The sequence below is a fragment of the Sinocyclocheilus rhinocerous genome, unplaced genomic scaffold (genome assembly GCF_001515625.1).
Source record: "Sinocyclocheilus rhinocerous isolate Xijiao unplaced genomic scaffold, SAMN03320098_v1.1 scaffold760, whole genome shotgun sequence".
NCBI classification, from domain to species: domain Eukaryota; kingdom Metazoa; phylum Chordata; class Actinopteri; order Cypriniformes; family Cyprinidae; genus Sinocyclocheilus; species Sinocyclocheilus rhinocerous.
The window spans coordinates 288,755-305,853 of NW_015667422.1; the positions used below are offsets into that span (position 1 = coordinate 288,755).

The window sequence follows — 17,099 nt, forward strand, 5'->3', positions numbered from 1 at the left end:
GCTTTCTTTGTTGAAACAGATCAACATTTGTCCAGCATTCATGTTAGTTTACCTAAAGCCAACAGGCAGACAAACAAGCTCAGTTGCCTATTGTTACACAACAAAGATTAAATCCATTAAGAAAATGAATCGGGGCTCAATGAAAAGAGTCTGATAACAACGAGTAATGAATTTAATTATTTGATGACGAACACAAAATAAAGATGAGACCTCATAAATGAAATAAAAATACTCGGATCAAATAAGGAGTAGCCTATAAAAAAATAAGACTTTTATCCCAAAATTATGGATATCCTCCAATAAAAACAAATAATTTCTACATATTGTTTAAATAAATGTATTCTTAAAATAATCAATATCAGACATTTTTTTCCGACTTTTTATATTATTATTATTATTTTCTTTAAGTTGTTCTTGTATGTTTACCGGAGGAGGAAGATGCTTAACTTTCACTGTATATGATGCCATAAAAATGACTTCTGCTGTCTGTTACATTATTTGCCCGGATGGCGATAATATTAAACTATAATTCATAACTAGCCTTTCGTCACAAAGCAACGTCGACATAACCTATTTAATATTCATTAACTGCCAAGTCGCCATTGGAAGTGACTTCAGCACAATCTAATTAATATTTATGATCCCAGCCGTATCCATAGGACAAACACGAAGCAACGTCCGCATGGCGTAATTAATATTCATGAGCCAGACCTTCGTTCGCTTCAGCAGGATTCGTTATTTCCCAAAGCGGCAGGCTTGAGCTCGGCTGTGCGAGAATCAGACCGAAACACAGCCGAACATCACAGCAAAAGATGAAAATGTAGACATATATCAGAAGAGGCGCACATTATGACGATGGAAGACGGACTGGTGTCTGAAGACGATATATGTGAGTGTTAAAATGCTGAAAAGGAAAAAAAACTGACTGTGTTGTAGTGCGGTACGGACACTAACTAGGGCACGTGAGAGAAATATATTCTCATATATGAATCTCGTTGTATTGTATTGCTTCTAAAACTAGCTGTGGTTACTAAATAGTTAGCAATAAAAATGTTATATAGTAGACTAAAGAGACTCGTTTAATAGGACTTTGTTGGATTCTTCAACATATTTACAGCCGAAAATCTATTATACTATTTATTATTAATATCTAATTGTTATATAATTATAAATTTCTTTGTTTTTCCCAAATCAGTAATCGATCCTTAATCTTGATTATGTATAAAATTCGAATAGAATGGAATCTAAAACCTAGATTTGAAGTTATCTATAAAAATGGTAAGAAACATTAGATATGAATATTGTTGATGCATGTGGATAATCATGGATCCTGCTGATGTTTGTACCTGTACACACCACATATAACTCCTGTCACCTTCCACTCCAGTGCTTCGCTCAGAGAAGGAGTTTCATGATGCTGCGAAGAGGAACAACACGGAGAGAATGCAGGAGCTCATCAGAAGAGGGGTGGACATCAAAGTCAAAAATAAGGTGAGATCTAGGCAATGCAGAAACGTATGAACAATGCAGATCTACATGCACTGTACTATGATTATGTGCATTATACTAGACGGTCTAAAGCAGTCTTTCTAGTAAAAGAACAGTCTTTATAAATGCCCTTGGAAAGGTTTAAAATTGGCAACTTGATTTACTAAGATGTAATAAGAAATATATATTCATAACCAAATAAACCATGGTGTACACTTCTAAACATGGTGGCACGGTGAAGAAAGCCGAGCAAAGCATGCTGCAGGAAGCTGTGTCAGAGGAAGTTATGTTGCTATTCACCAATTCCTCTGCCTTGAATGTTTTTCCCAGTTATGCACCAGAGAGACTGAAACGCACATGTTGTGGTCCTCAGCACAGGATATGACCCTTTTTTTACTTTAGTATTTATCACCTAAATTCATGACAGATATGCCTAATGAGTCAATGGCCGTTTAATTTTTCCATGTGATTTTGGTTTTACAGATGGACCGTAAGGCCCTTCACTGGGCAGCAGGAGCCGGCAGTGAGCAGGCAGTGCGTCTACTGCTGGACCACGACATGGAGGTGGATGATCTGGACGGCGTACGTGTCAAATGCATTTTGTTGAACAGGTTCAAATGTAGTTACATTTCAGGCTGAATGTTTTATGTTCCGTGTTTATTTACTGTATGAGCACAAATAAGTGAAATACTGCTCCACTGGATAAATCTTTCATGGACTGCTGTTCATTCACCATGTGGCCTGTAAATTACTGGAGGCTATGAGATTGTTACACCAACAACGATTGAAGAGACAAAGCATGGCCCTGAAATGCAAGGCAAAACTTTTTAGATAATTGAGCAGTTGACTAATATGTGCCTGGGGATTTTTTTTTATAAGAACACATCATGATTAAAATTTATACAGACGTTTAAGTAAAAGTGTATGTTTTTTTTTTGTTTTTTTTTCATGCCGTAACTGGTCATGGTTTATTTTTTTAATTTTTTAATTTTTTGGAAGTTTATATAAATATTTAATAAATTATATTATTTAAAAATATTATATAAACAATAAAAAAAAAAAATTTCATATACTAAGAGCTGAATGCATAATTTAAAAATTATTATATAAAATTATACAGATATTTAGTGTCACTGCATATGCATTTGGTGAAAATAAAAATACAATTTTGTGCAAGTTTGTGCACAAACTTATCACGCCAACAACAAAGGGTGGCCATGAAATGCAAGAGATAATTAAAACGTTACAATAAAATTTAAGATTAAAATTAATGTTAAAGTATAAGTGAAAGAGTATATATATATATATATATATATAATTTTATTTATTTATTTTTTTTTGGCAGTTTACATAAATACTTCTACCGGGTGACAATTTTGTTTAGTACTAAGAGCTGAATGCGTAATTTTAAATTATTTTATAAAATTATACAGAGAATTAAACAAAAAATCTGAAAAATGCTTTTTAAAATAATATTTTAGATAAATTATAGCATGTTAAAGAATTTGTCACTGCATATGCAGTTGATGAAAATAAAAATCCAATTTGTGCACAAGTTGTCACACCAACAACAAAGGGTGGCCATGAAATGCAAGAGATAATTAAAACGTCACAATGAAATTTAAGATTAAAATTAATGTTGAATTATAAGTGGAAGAGTATATATTTTTTAGATGGTCAACATATTTGAATCAGGTTTTTGTTGTTTACATAAGTGGTCCTGTGGAGTGACTTTCATTTTTAAAATACAAATTTTCCATGTAGTCCCTCAAGTAGTATTGTGAGTATAACTCATTTAATTATAACACATAGTTTTATTTTAGAAAATTTAAATCGTATTAAAAACATGCTATTTATAAAAGATTTTGATTAAGTATACAGCATGTCTCAATATGTCATTCCATATGCTTTTGCTGAAAAAAAGTCAGTTTAACTCCGTTATTAAAATGTATTTGGTGGATACTTTTAAGTGACTCAAAGCAATACATTCAAGCAAGCAGTTTTACCGGAATGTTTATTCCCTGGGAATTAAACTAATGTTAGCAGAAGGATCTACACATGTACTCATCACTGGAACGTGATTATTAAATAAGAGAGTCACTGTAGGCTAATACTGTTTTTGACTAGATTCTTGATTGTTTTCCAGTTCGGTATGAACCCTCTGCTCTTAGCGGCATGGTTTGGTCACCTCTCGATCCTAAAGATCCTTGTCTCAACTGGGGCGAAGCTCTCCTGTGAAAACAAAGTAAGACTCTATTGGAAAAATCCTTTCAGATATCTTATAAGAAGACAGTGGTACCATCTCACTCGATGTGCTCTGCTCTCACGCGGTTGACTGTGCTCTAAGCTTTTAAAGACCACTAACCAATACAAATGAGATTGACGTGTGTACTGGCCTACATTAAGACTTCAACATTCATTTCACCTGAAGATCCTTGTCTCAACTGGGGCGAAGCTCACCTGTGAAAACAAAGTAAGACTCTATTGGCAAAAATCCTTGTCAAGTTTCATATATCTTTTATCTGAGCACTCGATGTGCTCCGCTCTCTCACGGTTGACTGTGCTCTTGACGAATAGCGTTCTGAAGCCGTTCTTTAAAGACCACTAACCAATACAAATGAGATTGATGTGTGTACTGGCCTACATTCAGGTTTCAACATTCATTTCAGTGCGTCTCACTGTCTCTTTTTTTTCTTTCAGAATGGCTTGAATCTCTTGCACTGTGCTGCCCAGAGGGGTCACATCAGTATTTTGGAGTATATCATGGAAGATCTGGAAAACGTGCAGCTTAATAAAGTCGACAAGGTGAGAATCACATGTTTTGTCACAATGCCCATGATCTTGAAGTGTAGTGTATTTTATTTCACAGAATTGTACTTTCAGTTCCCTGCTAAAAACTAGAGCCCAGACAAAATTAAGGGACGGAATGGGTTTTGCTTTCCAATGTGTTGTAACTAGAAGAACATCTTAAGTGTGGTTTTACACCAGAGCAAATTCTGAAAGAGTGTTTGACTGTAGGGCTGTCAAAAAAAAATTTGAATTTCGAATATTCGTCGAATTAAAAAAAATAAAAAATCGAATGCAAAAAAAAGTTGCATTCGAATTTTAGGTCTGCGTCAGCCGTCAGGCAGCCTTATCAGTTGCGCACGAAATACGACGACAATGTAAGTGTCATTGCATTTTAATGCTTTTGTTAGCCTATCCAGTTGAACCCACTAGATGCGGCGCTGCTACATTGTTCATTCAATATATTACGGAAAACGAGAGCATCAGTGTGGAGAAGATGATGTTTACGGTGAAACTGAAACCAAGCCGTTCACACAGAACGCATATTTATCACATTTTCTAGAGGGACATCTATCAGCGTTGCACTCGCTTCTGGCACAAGAGAGCTGCATGTTTAGAAAGCCATGTAAAATTAATGTAAGTTCAACTTATTATGCCTTTTAAATTAGAATATAATTCGAATTTTGATCATATTTAAGTGGAAAATTCGAATTTAGTTTTTCAGTCATTTTGACAGCCCTATTTGACTGATGCAAATGTGTAAGATCAGTTCTGTGGGTGGGATGGAGGTGGTCAGTTTGACAGAATTAGTCAAAATAGTTACTATTTGTTCACGTTTTGATCACATGATGTTTTGATCACATCACTTCATACTGTACTTGCAGACACTTTAAGCTGTTTTTCATCTAAGAGACTGATAACAACTGTGATGATTGCACAGTGTTCATGCAAATACCAGTTAAACATTATCAAGGAATGACTTTGAGGAAGGAATTGTCTTCAGGAAGAGGTTTGTTGGCGTAAAAAGCAGACAGTGAACAGGAGCTGTCAAGCTTCAAAAAAAGACAAATAGCTCCATAAAATTCCAGTGTAATTTGTAAACAGTTGGACAGGTCAAATTTTATCCATGAGGAGTTTATTGGATAATTTCATTGATTCGCTAATGTTTTTTTTTTCTCTGCCTCCACAGCCTTGGTTATAGACATTCAATTCAGAGGTGGAGAAAATAGATGATTCATGCACAGTCAATATGATTGTGGGACATGTATTATGAATGTCAACAAATTTTGATGTCATGATGTCTCACACAGATTTGAAACTCATTACACACAAGTTTAAATTTATTCCCCATTACATGTTTTGCAAAGTTGATCAATAATACAACTATCACACAATCAATATTCTGGAGTAGTTTCACTGTGCTTTCTGTCAAAACATGTTTTATTCCACATTGGAATATTAACAGATGAAGTAAAGCTGTAAAATGTTTATGGAAACTACTCTTAAAAAAAAAAAAATAAAGGTTCATGGTTTCATGGAGAACCTTTCCATTACACAAAAGGCTCTTTATAATGTAAAAAGGTTCTTCAGATTAATAAAATATAAGATTTTTTAATTTTAAGAACCGTCCACAGAACGGCTCTTTGAGGAACCAAAAATGGTTCTTCTATTGCATTACTATGAAACCCCCTGTTGGAACCTTTAGTTTTAAGAGTCATTACATTATGTCCTTTCTAACATGTCTCCATCTGGTGTGTCAGTCAGGTAAGACAGCGTTTCATTTGGCCGCAGAGCATGGACACCTGGAGGTGGTGGAGTGTCTCATTGGTATGGGCTGTGCTCATGACCTCAAAGACAAGGTGAGGGACAGACAGACGCCTCTCAGTGTGTGCTAATTCGATTTTCTCTACTGCTAAATGCAAAATGCCAAAGTAGAGGGCAAAGAGAGCCAAGTTTTCAGAATAATGTTCTTCGAAGAACTTTCAAATGTGATCCAAATAAAATATGTAGACTTGAGCGGTGTGGCGCTGTATTATTTTAATCGGTGTGTTCAGACATCAGAAAGCTCTTATGCGACATGTGAGGTCAAAAAAAATAAAATAATTAATTATATAAGAAGAAAAGAGAAAATCAATGCAGAATGGTGCCAGATCCAGAGGTCAAAATAGAAAATAAATCAACTCCAAATTTATTAATCTGACCTAACTACAAAAGAAAAAAGAGAAACTAAACTCATTTCAGCATGCTACAGTAGATGGCTTTCCTGCCCTGCTTTGGGTAGTTAAACTAACAAAACAAAAACATACCAAAAATGGAAAAATAATGGCAATAACGAAGGAAAAAGAAGTAATTGATGCAGCACTAATATGGTGTTCATGAACTGCAGGAAGAAAACACTGCACTGCATTTGGCAGCTAAGCAAGGCCACAGCGACGTCCTACAGAAGATCATGGAGACTGGGGAGAGCATTGATGAAAAAAACATTGTAATTAGATCCCGGTTTTGTGTGCAAGAGTTATTTTTTATTTTGGTGGTGTTTATTTGCTTTACATTGGGATCTTTTATCAGGACGGCTTGACGGCTTTACATCTGGCAGCTGAAGGAGGGCATTATGAATGTATCAGACTGTTGCTGGAAGCTGGCTGCAATGTCAATGAACTTACTCATGTGAGGACATTGTTGGATTTTCAAATTGATTTTAGTACATCAAGTTACAGCACACAGTAATGTTTCTTCTTCTAGAGTAACAGGTCGGCTCTTCATCTGGTGGCCCAGCATGGCTCAGGAAGAGAGGTCACACTGCTGGTACAGGCTGGGATCGACCTGGATTCAGTAGACACAGTCAGTACTAAAAACCCCAGCTTGCTTGCTTTTTATATTTTTGATTGCTATCAAGAATTATAACATTTACTGTAGAACAGGAGCGCATGTTTGGGGGGGAAATTCACTGACAATGGCATGCAGATTGAACGCAACTAGTGGATTCTCTGTTAGCAATGTCCAATAATAAAGCTCTGCCTAACAGATATACGCACACGTACTGTATATGTACAGTATTTTGACTAATTATTGTGTCAGTAAGTCTAGATACAAGGCCATCTTGATTATGTAACAGACATGTTTAAGATCATATTACACAGAACACCGCTATCAGACGTTTTAATGCATCATTCAGCTGTTTTTACTTTAAGAACATGACAAAAGCACTATTTGGCACTAAGTGTGGATTTAATCCTGTCCAAAGCATGTCTATTCTCAAAATGTTTGACTGAGGAGTCCCCTGAATCTAACCTCCCTGTGTGTTTTGTTTTCAAATGCTTTTTGTCACTCAATTTGAGTTCATGTAGTTCAAGCTGTAGAGAACATTTATTATGGATTCAGATATTCTTGCCAACATTCTGTGTAAAATAACAGTCGGTGATTCAAGTTCTGCTGACATTAAAAGAATATATGAATAAGATCACATCTTAATTCCCTAATTACACACATAATGGGTAAATTGTGTATATATACTCAGCTAACAAAAATATGTTCTAAGAACATTTTGTTGCCGTTATTGTTATGAAAACATTATTTCTCAGTGTTCTCTGAATTTAAAAAAAAAAAGTGTTTTTCTTTGGCTATGTCAATGTTAAAGGCAACATTATAATAAATTAAATTAATAAATTGAATTATTTTGCAAACATTATGGGAATGTTACTTTGAATGTTCTCTAAACCTTAGATGAACGTACAATTAAAATGTTTCAGAAAAAAGTTCCATAAAAGTTGTATAAATGTTTTTGTACTAATGTTTTGAGAACGTTATTATACATTTTGATTGAACATTCAGATTAACAATGCTGGAAGGATGTTTGTTCATAACTGTTAGAATCTTGCCAGAATGTAGCTAAAGTTCTAAAAACATTCTCCGTTAGCTGGGTCGCAAATACAGATGCATGCACACGAAAGAATTAATTTTAGTAAGATCACAATATATGGAGTGCATGATTTGGGCACATTTGAACCAGGAGCTAAAACACCAGAAACTTTAAAATTTTAAGTTTTACTATTCAGAAAACCGATAGTATTTACAGACATTTTTCCCTTACCAGCAACATACTTCAGCTCTACACCTGGCAGTACTCAACAACTCCACAGGAATAGTGAAGGATCTTATCGATGCGGGATGCGACCTGGACATCTTTGACAATGTGAGTGTTTCACATTTACAAATGCACTCATGATTTCACTGATTAAGGTGAAATGAACTATTTTCCCTTACAGCGGCTTCAAACTGCTTTGCACATAGCAGCAGAACACGGATGGCAGACCATCGCTGAAATGATCCTGATATCTGGAGTCAATCTAAATCTGCTCGACAAGGTGCAAATTACTGTTGTCATACTTTGGTGTGGATGATGGATTTTAATATTGTAATACACTTGTGATCAAACAATTAAACAAAAGATATTCACTTCAATGTTATAGCAGGGAAAGACGTCACTGGATGTTGCAGCACGAGGCAACCATGTGAATGTCGTTGACATGATTATCAAAGCTGACAGATTTTACAAATGGGAGAAGGTATGTTCAGTGTACATTAAACTAAAATCATTAGAGTCATATTTTATGTCATAATAATTAAAGATTGTGTGCTATTTTTAATGTGTTAATTTGCTTAGGAAAATGTGACGAGTGACTCTGACTCTCTGGTGGGAACGAGTCTTACCTTTAAACAAGATCATCGACAGGAGACACAGCATATCTGATCTGTCCTATGGAAGCTTGCCACCAAATATCTCAAACCAGGCGAGTGGAAAACACTGGCTCGGCACTGGAAGTTCTCAGAAGCACATATTCGAGCCATAGAGCACCAATGGACAGGTACGTCATTTAACTATCTGCTGAGTGCATTTTTAAAAAATTATATACAGTATACATACACCATTACCCCACTGTATACATACACCATTACTCCAGTCTTCAGTGTCACATGATCTTTCAAAAATCATTCTAATATGCTGATTTGCTGCTCAAGAAACATTTCTGATTATTAATGTTGAAAACAGTTGTGCTGCTTTATATTTGTGGAAATCTTCATATGAACCTTTGATGAATAGAAAGTTCAAAAGAACGGCATTTGTTTCTTTATTTTTAATTTCTGTAAAAAAAACAAAAATAAAATCATACTGATCCCAAACAAAAGGGTGTGTGTATATGTAATTATATATACATATATAAATTGTATTCCATGTAACCCATTAAAATGTAATGATTATAAATGGGGAAATACAAATGGGTGGATTATTATATTAGAAGTTAATCACTTTTCTTAATGGGGCTACAAATGGTAATTGGAAAATATGCACAAAAATACAAAACATCTCTTATTATGAGGTCTGGAAATAGACATTCCAAGAATGCTGTTTTTATTACACTAAGGAAAATAGGTTCATTACATGAGCCAGTAACCATAGCAATTAGTGTGAAGCAGTCTGCTTAACTCTATTTTGAATTCTAAATTAGAAAACAAGACCCTTAAGAGCCGTTGTATTCCTCAGCACTACTACTCAAACTAAACTGAAGACACCAACAGATATCTGTCATAGTGATGACAAGCTCTGAACTTTAAAGGTACAAAGAGCTACAAGGAGCACGGGCACAGGATGCTGCTCATCTGGCTGCACGGAGTGATCACCGCTGGAGAAAACCCCATCAAGGGTTTGTATGAAGGTCTGATAGGAATCTCAAGGATCGATCTGGCAGGTGAATTCAGCATTTCAGTTCATACGTGTAAAAGGTCTGTTCCCAAACCTGTTGTGATGCCTGTCTAAACTGAATTATGCATCATATGTGCACTTCAGACTCAAATGCAGCAAAATGAAGAGCTTGTTGGCAGAATTGCATGTCTTTTTTTTTTTGAAGGCTATCCCAGAATGCACTGAAGTGAATTTGTGTGCAAATTCGATTTTAAAATTCTAGTTGGGTTATTTTGGCCAAGAACTGACAACTTTATATCTGTCTTTTCCTGTTTTGCCCATGATTTTGCCTAATTATTGTAATCGGCGAGAAAACTCTCTGGGTTTCAGATCAGAGTTATTGAGTATATTATTTTTAACTGTTTCACTGTCTACAACATTGCTTTACCTTCCGTCTTTTATAACTTTCTTTTCTTTCAAACAGAAAGCATGCGACAGCAGGCAAATGCGGATCCGTCTTCTGCTAAAAAATGCTCTACAATGTGAGATTTATTGAGAGAGGTCTGGACTGAGCACGTACCAGCCAGGAGATCGGATGCTCTTCAAATACACAGCACTGATGAAACGCACATACTCCCTAAAATACAACCTCAGTGATGTGACTGAGAAGATAACTTAGCCGTTCACACCCAGAGCAAATATTTACAGCAAACATGACTTTGGATTAAAACAACGTGTTTCTGTGGAAAAAAATATTACAGCACTTTTTTATTTTTATTTTTTTTTTTAGGAGAACAGGTAGATTTTCTTTTTTTTTCTCTCAGAAAAACTCCCCAAGCAATAACATTTTTGGTTATGGTGAATTTCAGGTTCATTTTTACAGTTATGCATGTCTCTGTCCTAAATTTATTTGTAGATGCAGCATTTATAATAAATATTATCTGTAATAAATAGTTATTTTTAACACTAGAAACAAATATAATACTAATGCAGCTGCATTAGCCAGGATACTGGGTAACAGATGTGTTATGTATGCATGTATGTGTGTGTGTGTGTGTGTGTGTGTGTGTGTGGTGTGCAGTAATGTTAAGAGTCTCTTTTTGACTGATCATCCTGTTCATTATGAGACTCGCCAGACTGAAAGGCCCAAACTTTTGTGTGTGCAAATGTTCTTATATGAACACGGGACAAGAGAGAGAAGGTGCAATGAAATTAATTGATTAATAAACCTCTGTCAGGCAGTCCTAATCTGCATAAAATACTGCATTGATATCTCGATTTTAATCGATTCTCTGAGGAACTAATATTGATTCTTAAATCCCAAGAATCAATCTTTTATGCTGTTTTGAGTTGATGAGTAAACAAAACTTCCCTAAACGTTATTTGTAATGGTAACAGATGTGTTATGTATGCATGTGTGTGTGTGTGTGTGTGTGGTGTGCAGTAATGTTAAGAGTCTCTTGACTGATCATCCTGTTCATTATGAGACTCGCCAGACTGAAAGGCCCAAACTTTTGTGTGTGCAAATGTTCTTATATGAACACGGGACAAGAGAGAGAAGGTGCAATGAAATTAATTGATTAATAAACCTCTGTCAGGCAGTCCTAATCTGCATAAAATACTGCATTGATATCTCGATTTTAATCGATTCTCTGAGGAACTAATATTGATTCTTAAATCCCAAGAATCAATCTTTTATGCTGTTTTGAGTTGATGAGTAAACAAAACTTCCCTAAACGTTATTTGTAATAAGTTTTGTGCTTTGTTACTTTTGATATAAAACCAAGTCTGAGCTTTAAAATTATGTAACTTTTTTTTTTTTTATGAAAGTAGAGTGCACGTGAAGCAAACATTTCCCCCTTACTACTAGTTATTGCAGGAAATAAACATGAAGGAACATCGTAAGGTATGTTGAAAATGTAACGAGTTTCATGTAATCGCTCAGTCAGTGTTTTGGCTACAGAAAGACGTCAATAAAACAGCTTGTTAACATGTCAGGAACATTTACCTCAGAAAAGCTATTCAGTGTCCACAGCTAGATATCTAGAAAAATAAACTGTAGGCATTTTGGTCAATATATGCACGGTTATAGCCTATATTCATTATATTTTTACTTAACCTGTTCTTCAATATTTGAATAAATTCGTCATGAAAACAAGTTTTTATAGATTGCACTTATAATCTAGATACTTATATTTTTGTTATAATGGCTTTAGTGGACTGTGACTCAACAGGAAATTCAGTGCTGATCTGAAACGGGTTAGAAGTTCATATTGACGTATGAAAATATTTCTGCAAATTTGCAGACACTTCAGTGTCCACAGCTAGATATCTAGAAAAATAAACTGTAGGCATTTTGGTCAATATATGCACGGTTATAGCCTATATTCATTATATTTTACTTAACCTGTTCTTCAATATTTGAATAAATTCGTCATGAAAACAAGTTTTTGTAGATTGCACTTATAATCTAGATACTTATCATATTTTTGTTATAATGGCTTTAGTGGACTGTGACTCAACAGGAAATTCAGTGCTGATCTGAAACGGGTTAGAAGTTCATATTGACGTATGAAAATATTTCTGCAAATTTGCAGACACCAGTGAATATCTAACCAGACCAAATGTTATTGTGTACACAAACCCACAAGCAAAACAATCAACACCAGCCGTCTCTGAGGAACATGCAGCTGTTTGCTTTGGGAGCGATTTTGCAAACCGTGTTCCAAGCAACACAAACTGTCTCAATAAACGAAATATTACAAAAGGAAGTTCTGCGTTTCTGTATTTTTGTTGCCACCAGGCTTCCTTCCAATAATTTGTCCAATAATCTTTGTGTAATATTTCTGTAATAGTCCATAATATTTGTTTTTAATTGTTTTGGACCGTTTTCACTTGTAATTGGTGCTTGGTCTGTGCATATTTCTTTCCTGATTCAGAAGCGATGGATTGAAGTTAAAAATTCTTGATGGATTTGTTTCTTACAAACACACAGCTTTTCACTTCACAAGATGTTAACTGATGGACTGGAGTGGTGTGGATTACTTGTGATGTTTTTATCAGCTGTTTGGACTCTCATTCTGACGGCACCCATTCACTGCAGAGGATCCATTGGTGAACAAGGGATGAAATGCTAAATTTCTACAAATCTTTTCTGATGAAGAAATAAACTAATCTACATCTTGGATAGCCTGAGGGTGAGTACATTTGCTGCAAATTGTCATTTTTGGGTGAACTATTCCTTTAAGCCAGCAGCATTCACGTCCACCTCTATTTTGATCCCATAAGATGTTTCACTCAGAAAAACGTCCCAATACTGTTGTAATCATAATACCATGGTATTGAATGATTACTATATTCATATACTATAGTATGTAGATGATACTTAAAATGTTTTTGGATACCATGTTATAATAAAATAAATGTTGAATTTATTTGCATGCCATAAATTTGTAATGCCTAATTCATTAATCTGATTCTTATGTAAACACTTTAATAATTTATATTGTGTAGTCATAGCAGTGTTTTAATTGTATGATAATACTTTTAGCAAATGCAAAACGTGTAATTAAAATAGTTGTAAATCTATAATAAAGATCAATACCTGTCTTTTGCGGTTACACAGCTTTATTTAAGTAAATAATGACACTTTTCGATTTGTTTCCAAATCAAGGACTCCTGATATGTCATTTGGAAAAGTTGAGAGGTTTTACACAATCTGATGTTGAAACAAGTTTCATTTTATATCAGTGCATGACTCCAACAAGCAACAGACATAATGACGTTGACGACATTCATACAAACAAACAACACACAAAATAACACCAATGTACAAAAGGCAGAAAATGAAGTTCAAGGAGCAAAAAGTGCTAAATTGAACAAAGACGTGCGTTTTATATTGTGTAAGGCAACCGGGTCAAAATATGTCATTCTATGAAAACTCTAACCATGTACTCAATTTCACTTATTTACAGTCATTATACTTATCAAAATATTGTTTATTTTCTGTAAAGTAAAAATAGGCTCCATTCACATTTGACTGAGTTTAAGGTCATAGAAAAACAGAATACCGAAACATGACCTCTGAATGTTGTGTAGCTGAAACGGGTTAAATTCAGGTCCCGATTCATCTAGTAAGCGCTCAGAGGATGTTTGTGTGGAGCCTGCTGGGCTCTCTACGATTCGTCGTCACTCTCGCTGTCGTTGCTCAGATTTGTCTTCTGCACTTCCAGCTCTTCTGCGCTGACCATCTCTGGACTGATAGCGGCGTACCGTGTCCCATGAAACTGACGCAGGTGTATCTACGGAGTAAAACCAGAGTAACAGTGCAAATTAAGCCCCTGAAATCACAACATGATTGCATTGTTTTTATCTCTATTCACTGAAAATGTCAAGCTTAAGTATCATAAAATTGGTCCTTATGTCTTTAAAACAGACTGTCGTTATTCACTGATAATCTTCCTCCAGAAAGTCATTAACTGCTGCAATCAGATCATTGAGTCGTGAGTTTGTGAATTCCAGAATGAATCATTCGGACCAGTTTTCTTAATTAGATCAAATGAACAATTTGTTCAAGAACTGACTTGAAGATTTTTAGCAAATAACAACAGAAATGACTCTGTTCCTCACACAAAGCTATCGTATGGGTAAGATTCGGACACAATCTGACTACTTTCATGGGGTTTTTGCTTCTTTTTTGAAGCTTGAAATCTTCGGATTACTATAATTGCAGGAGAGCGAGCATGGAAAACAGTCTTCAGATTTTCTTCATACATGTCCCACAGAAAAAAAGTCAGTCATTTGGAGTTGGAACAACATGAGGGTGAGCAAATAATGACAGAATTGTAATTTTTGGTTGAAACTGTGGACTCACTTGTATGTACAGGTTAACTTCCGCACTTCTGCACAGATACGGGAAGTTTCCACCTGTTTTGAGGTGAGCTCTTCTAGCGTTGGGGTACAGCTTATACATTTCTTCCTTTGCCTCATGTGACAGGGCGCTCTGATCAAAAACCTGAGTGACAAAGAAGGGCAAAATATTAAACTTCTACATCTTATTTCTTATTATGCTGATCCGCTGCTCAAGAAACATTTCTTATTATCATTGCTGAAAACCGTTTTTGCTGCTTAATATTTTTGTGGAAATTGTGATACACAAGAAACTTTTTTTTACAGCAAGGGTGCATTAAATTGATCAAAGGTGACAGTAAATACATTTATAATGTTACAAAAGATTTCCATTTCAAATAAATTCTGTTCACTGAACTTTCTATTCATCAAAGAATCCTGGAAAAAAATGTATTACTAGTTTCACAAAGCGGCAAAAAAGGTTTTCAAAATTGATTTATAATATGTACCATTAATAATAATTGAGCACCTATAATAAGTAATAATTGAGCATATTAGAATGATTTCTGAAGGATCATGTGACTGTGAAGACTGGAGTAATGATGCTGAAAATTCAGCTTTGATCACAGGAATAAATTACATATTGATCACAAGATACTTCTTTCACAAACAATTGAAAAAAAACAAAACAAAAAAACTTTCGACCGATAGCTACAAAGCAGACCTACATCCATTATGGTGACGGCAACATCCTTTATCTTGTGAGGTTCCACGTAGGAGTTTTGGCAGTTCAGCGTGAGTCGAGAGGCCAGTTCACTCTGGTTCAGGCTTTCCAGCTGAAGCACAAACAAACAGAGTGCACTTTGTTGATAAATGAGCAAAGAGTGAGACAAATTACCTTCACACATCAGTATGAGATCTATTACTAACTACATCAATCCAGAATAAGCACTGAATCTGGTCTGATTTATGTGCAGTTTTTACTTTTCACTTAACTATTTCAGTACAATGAAATTTAGCATGTTTACACATTTCACAAAATCCAGGTAATTTTTCATGTTCATATTAAATGTCCTTAAGGCAACAAATCGACTTAAATGTATGGTTTTAGTCTTTTGATTTGTAATCATTTTACTGTGACTTTTTACTAGAGGTGGCTCAAGTTGTAAAATCACACTTAATTGCACTAATTATATCATCAATACTGTAAACAGTCAGTATAGTAAAATTACTCACTCTGTCAACCATAAAGTCAATTGCATCTGCCATTTTTGGGTCCACAGGTCCTTTGGCAAAGTTACCAAGCACAATCTTTTTGAGCATGAAAGCAGGCATCAACCAGAAACTAGAAAATAAACTATACATGAGACAAATCCACAATGATGGAGATATTAGCACTGCATAAGTATCCAGTATAAGTCTCTACCTGTTTGCTGTCCATGTCTGGTTGAAGATCGATGTGTCGCTAAATGAGTTGCACAGGATCAGAGAATGAACTCTGGGAGATTTATGTGTGACTTCAGCAAATTTCTGAGCCAGGAATCCTCCCAGAGAGGCGCCAAACAAGTGCACCTGCACAGAGAGCGAGAGAGAATGAAAAACAGGTTGTGAAAGAAACTGCTTTCTCGTCTGTCATACATAAAACAATCAATACACCATACCTTGTCCAGTTGTAAGTGGTCTAAAAGCTTCCTAAATCCATCACAAAATTCCAACAGATCCCAATAGACAGGATACTGGAGCTGGATACGGAAATATCAAGTCACATATCACGGAATAAAGCAATAATGTCAGAAGAGAAGCAAGAGGACATGTTAGTTACGCAAAATGCCATTTTTGAAACTGAAAGCAACCGAATAAAGCCTTCAAATGTTAAAGGGGTCATATGATGCCCATTTGATAGAAGTTGATATGATTCTTTAAGGTCTTAATGAAAAGTCTATAACATACTTTGGTTAAAATTTCTCAATGGTAGTGTAAAAAACACCCTTTTTACCCTGTCAAAATGAGCTCTGTTTTCAGCACGCTGTTCTAGTTCATGTTGCTTTAAATGCTAATGAGCTCTGCTCCCCCCGCCCCTCTCTTCTGTGGGTGACGAGCAGTACTGTTTACTTTAGCCGCGAAACTTGCTAACTAGCACATATTAGGAAAGGCGATTTGCAAAGATTCATAAAAAACCTTATACTCACTTCTTGTGTAGATGAAGCTTAATCACGAATGATTCGTGCTAATATAGACGCATTTAGGCAGATCGGGGATCGGCGCATTCCCTTCAAAACGAAAGTAACGTTAATCC

General features: G+C 35.4%; 2 protein-coding genes across 4 annotated transcripts in view; one reads left to right on the forward strand and one right to left on the reverse strand.

Moving 5' to 3' along the window:
* Positions 1 to 760: 760 nt before the first annotated feature.
* Positions 761 to 10,712, forward strand: LOC107733958 (ankyrin repeat and death domain-containing protein 1A). Its single transcript, XM_016545825.1, has 15 exons — positions 761 to 889; positions 1,388 to 1,491; positions 1,972 to 2,070; positions 3,635 to 3,733; positions 4,189 to 4,293; positions 6,036 to 6,134; positions 6,662 to 6,760; positions 6,844 to 6,942; positions 7,018 to 7,116; positions 8,369 to 8,467; positions 8,541 to 8,639; positions 8,745 to 8,840; positions 8,939 to 9,140; positions 9,891 to 10,022; positions 10,440 to 10,712. Exons 1-13 carry the CDS (start codon positions 850 to 852, stop codon positions 9,023 to 9,025), a joined length of 1,224 nt encoding a protein of 407 aa, XP_016401311.1. The 5' UTR covers positions 761 to 849; the 3' UTR covers positions 9,026 to 9,140; positions 9,891 to 10,022; positions 10,440 to 10,712.
* Positions 10,713 to 13,572: 2,860 nt separating this feature from the next.
* Positions 13,573 to 17,099, reverse strand: part of LOC107733937 (SPG21 abhydrolase domain containing, maspardin) — a 6,428-nt gene continuing 2,901 nt past the window's right edge. For all 3 annotated transcript variants that reach the window (XM_016545791.1, XM_016545788.1, XM_016545790.1), the window contains 6 exons: positions 16,465 to 16,545; positions 16,230 to 16,375; positions 16,040 to 16,148; positions 15,532 to 15,639; positions 14,829 to 14,969; positions 13,573 to 14,256 (listed from right to left, as the gene is read on the reverse strand). In XM_016545791.1, the coding sequence (XP_016401277.1) occupies positions 14,131 to 14,256; positions 14,829 to 14,969; positions 15,532 to 15,639; positions 16,040 to 16,148; positions 16,230 to 16,375; positions 16,465 to 16,545 (711 nt within the window). In that variant the 3' untranslated portion in view covers positions 13,573 to 14,130. The remainder of the gene's footprint in view (positions 14,257 to 14,828; positions 14,970 to 15,531; positions 15,640 to 16,039; positions 16,149 to 16,229; positions 16,376 to 16,464; positions 16,546 to 17,099) is intronic.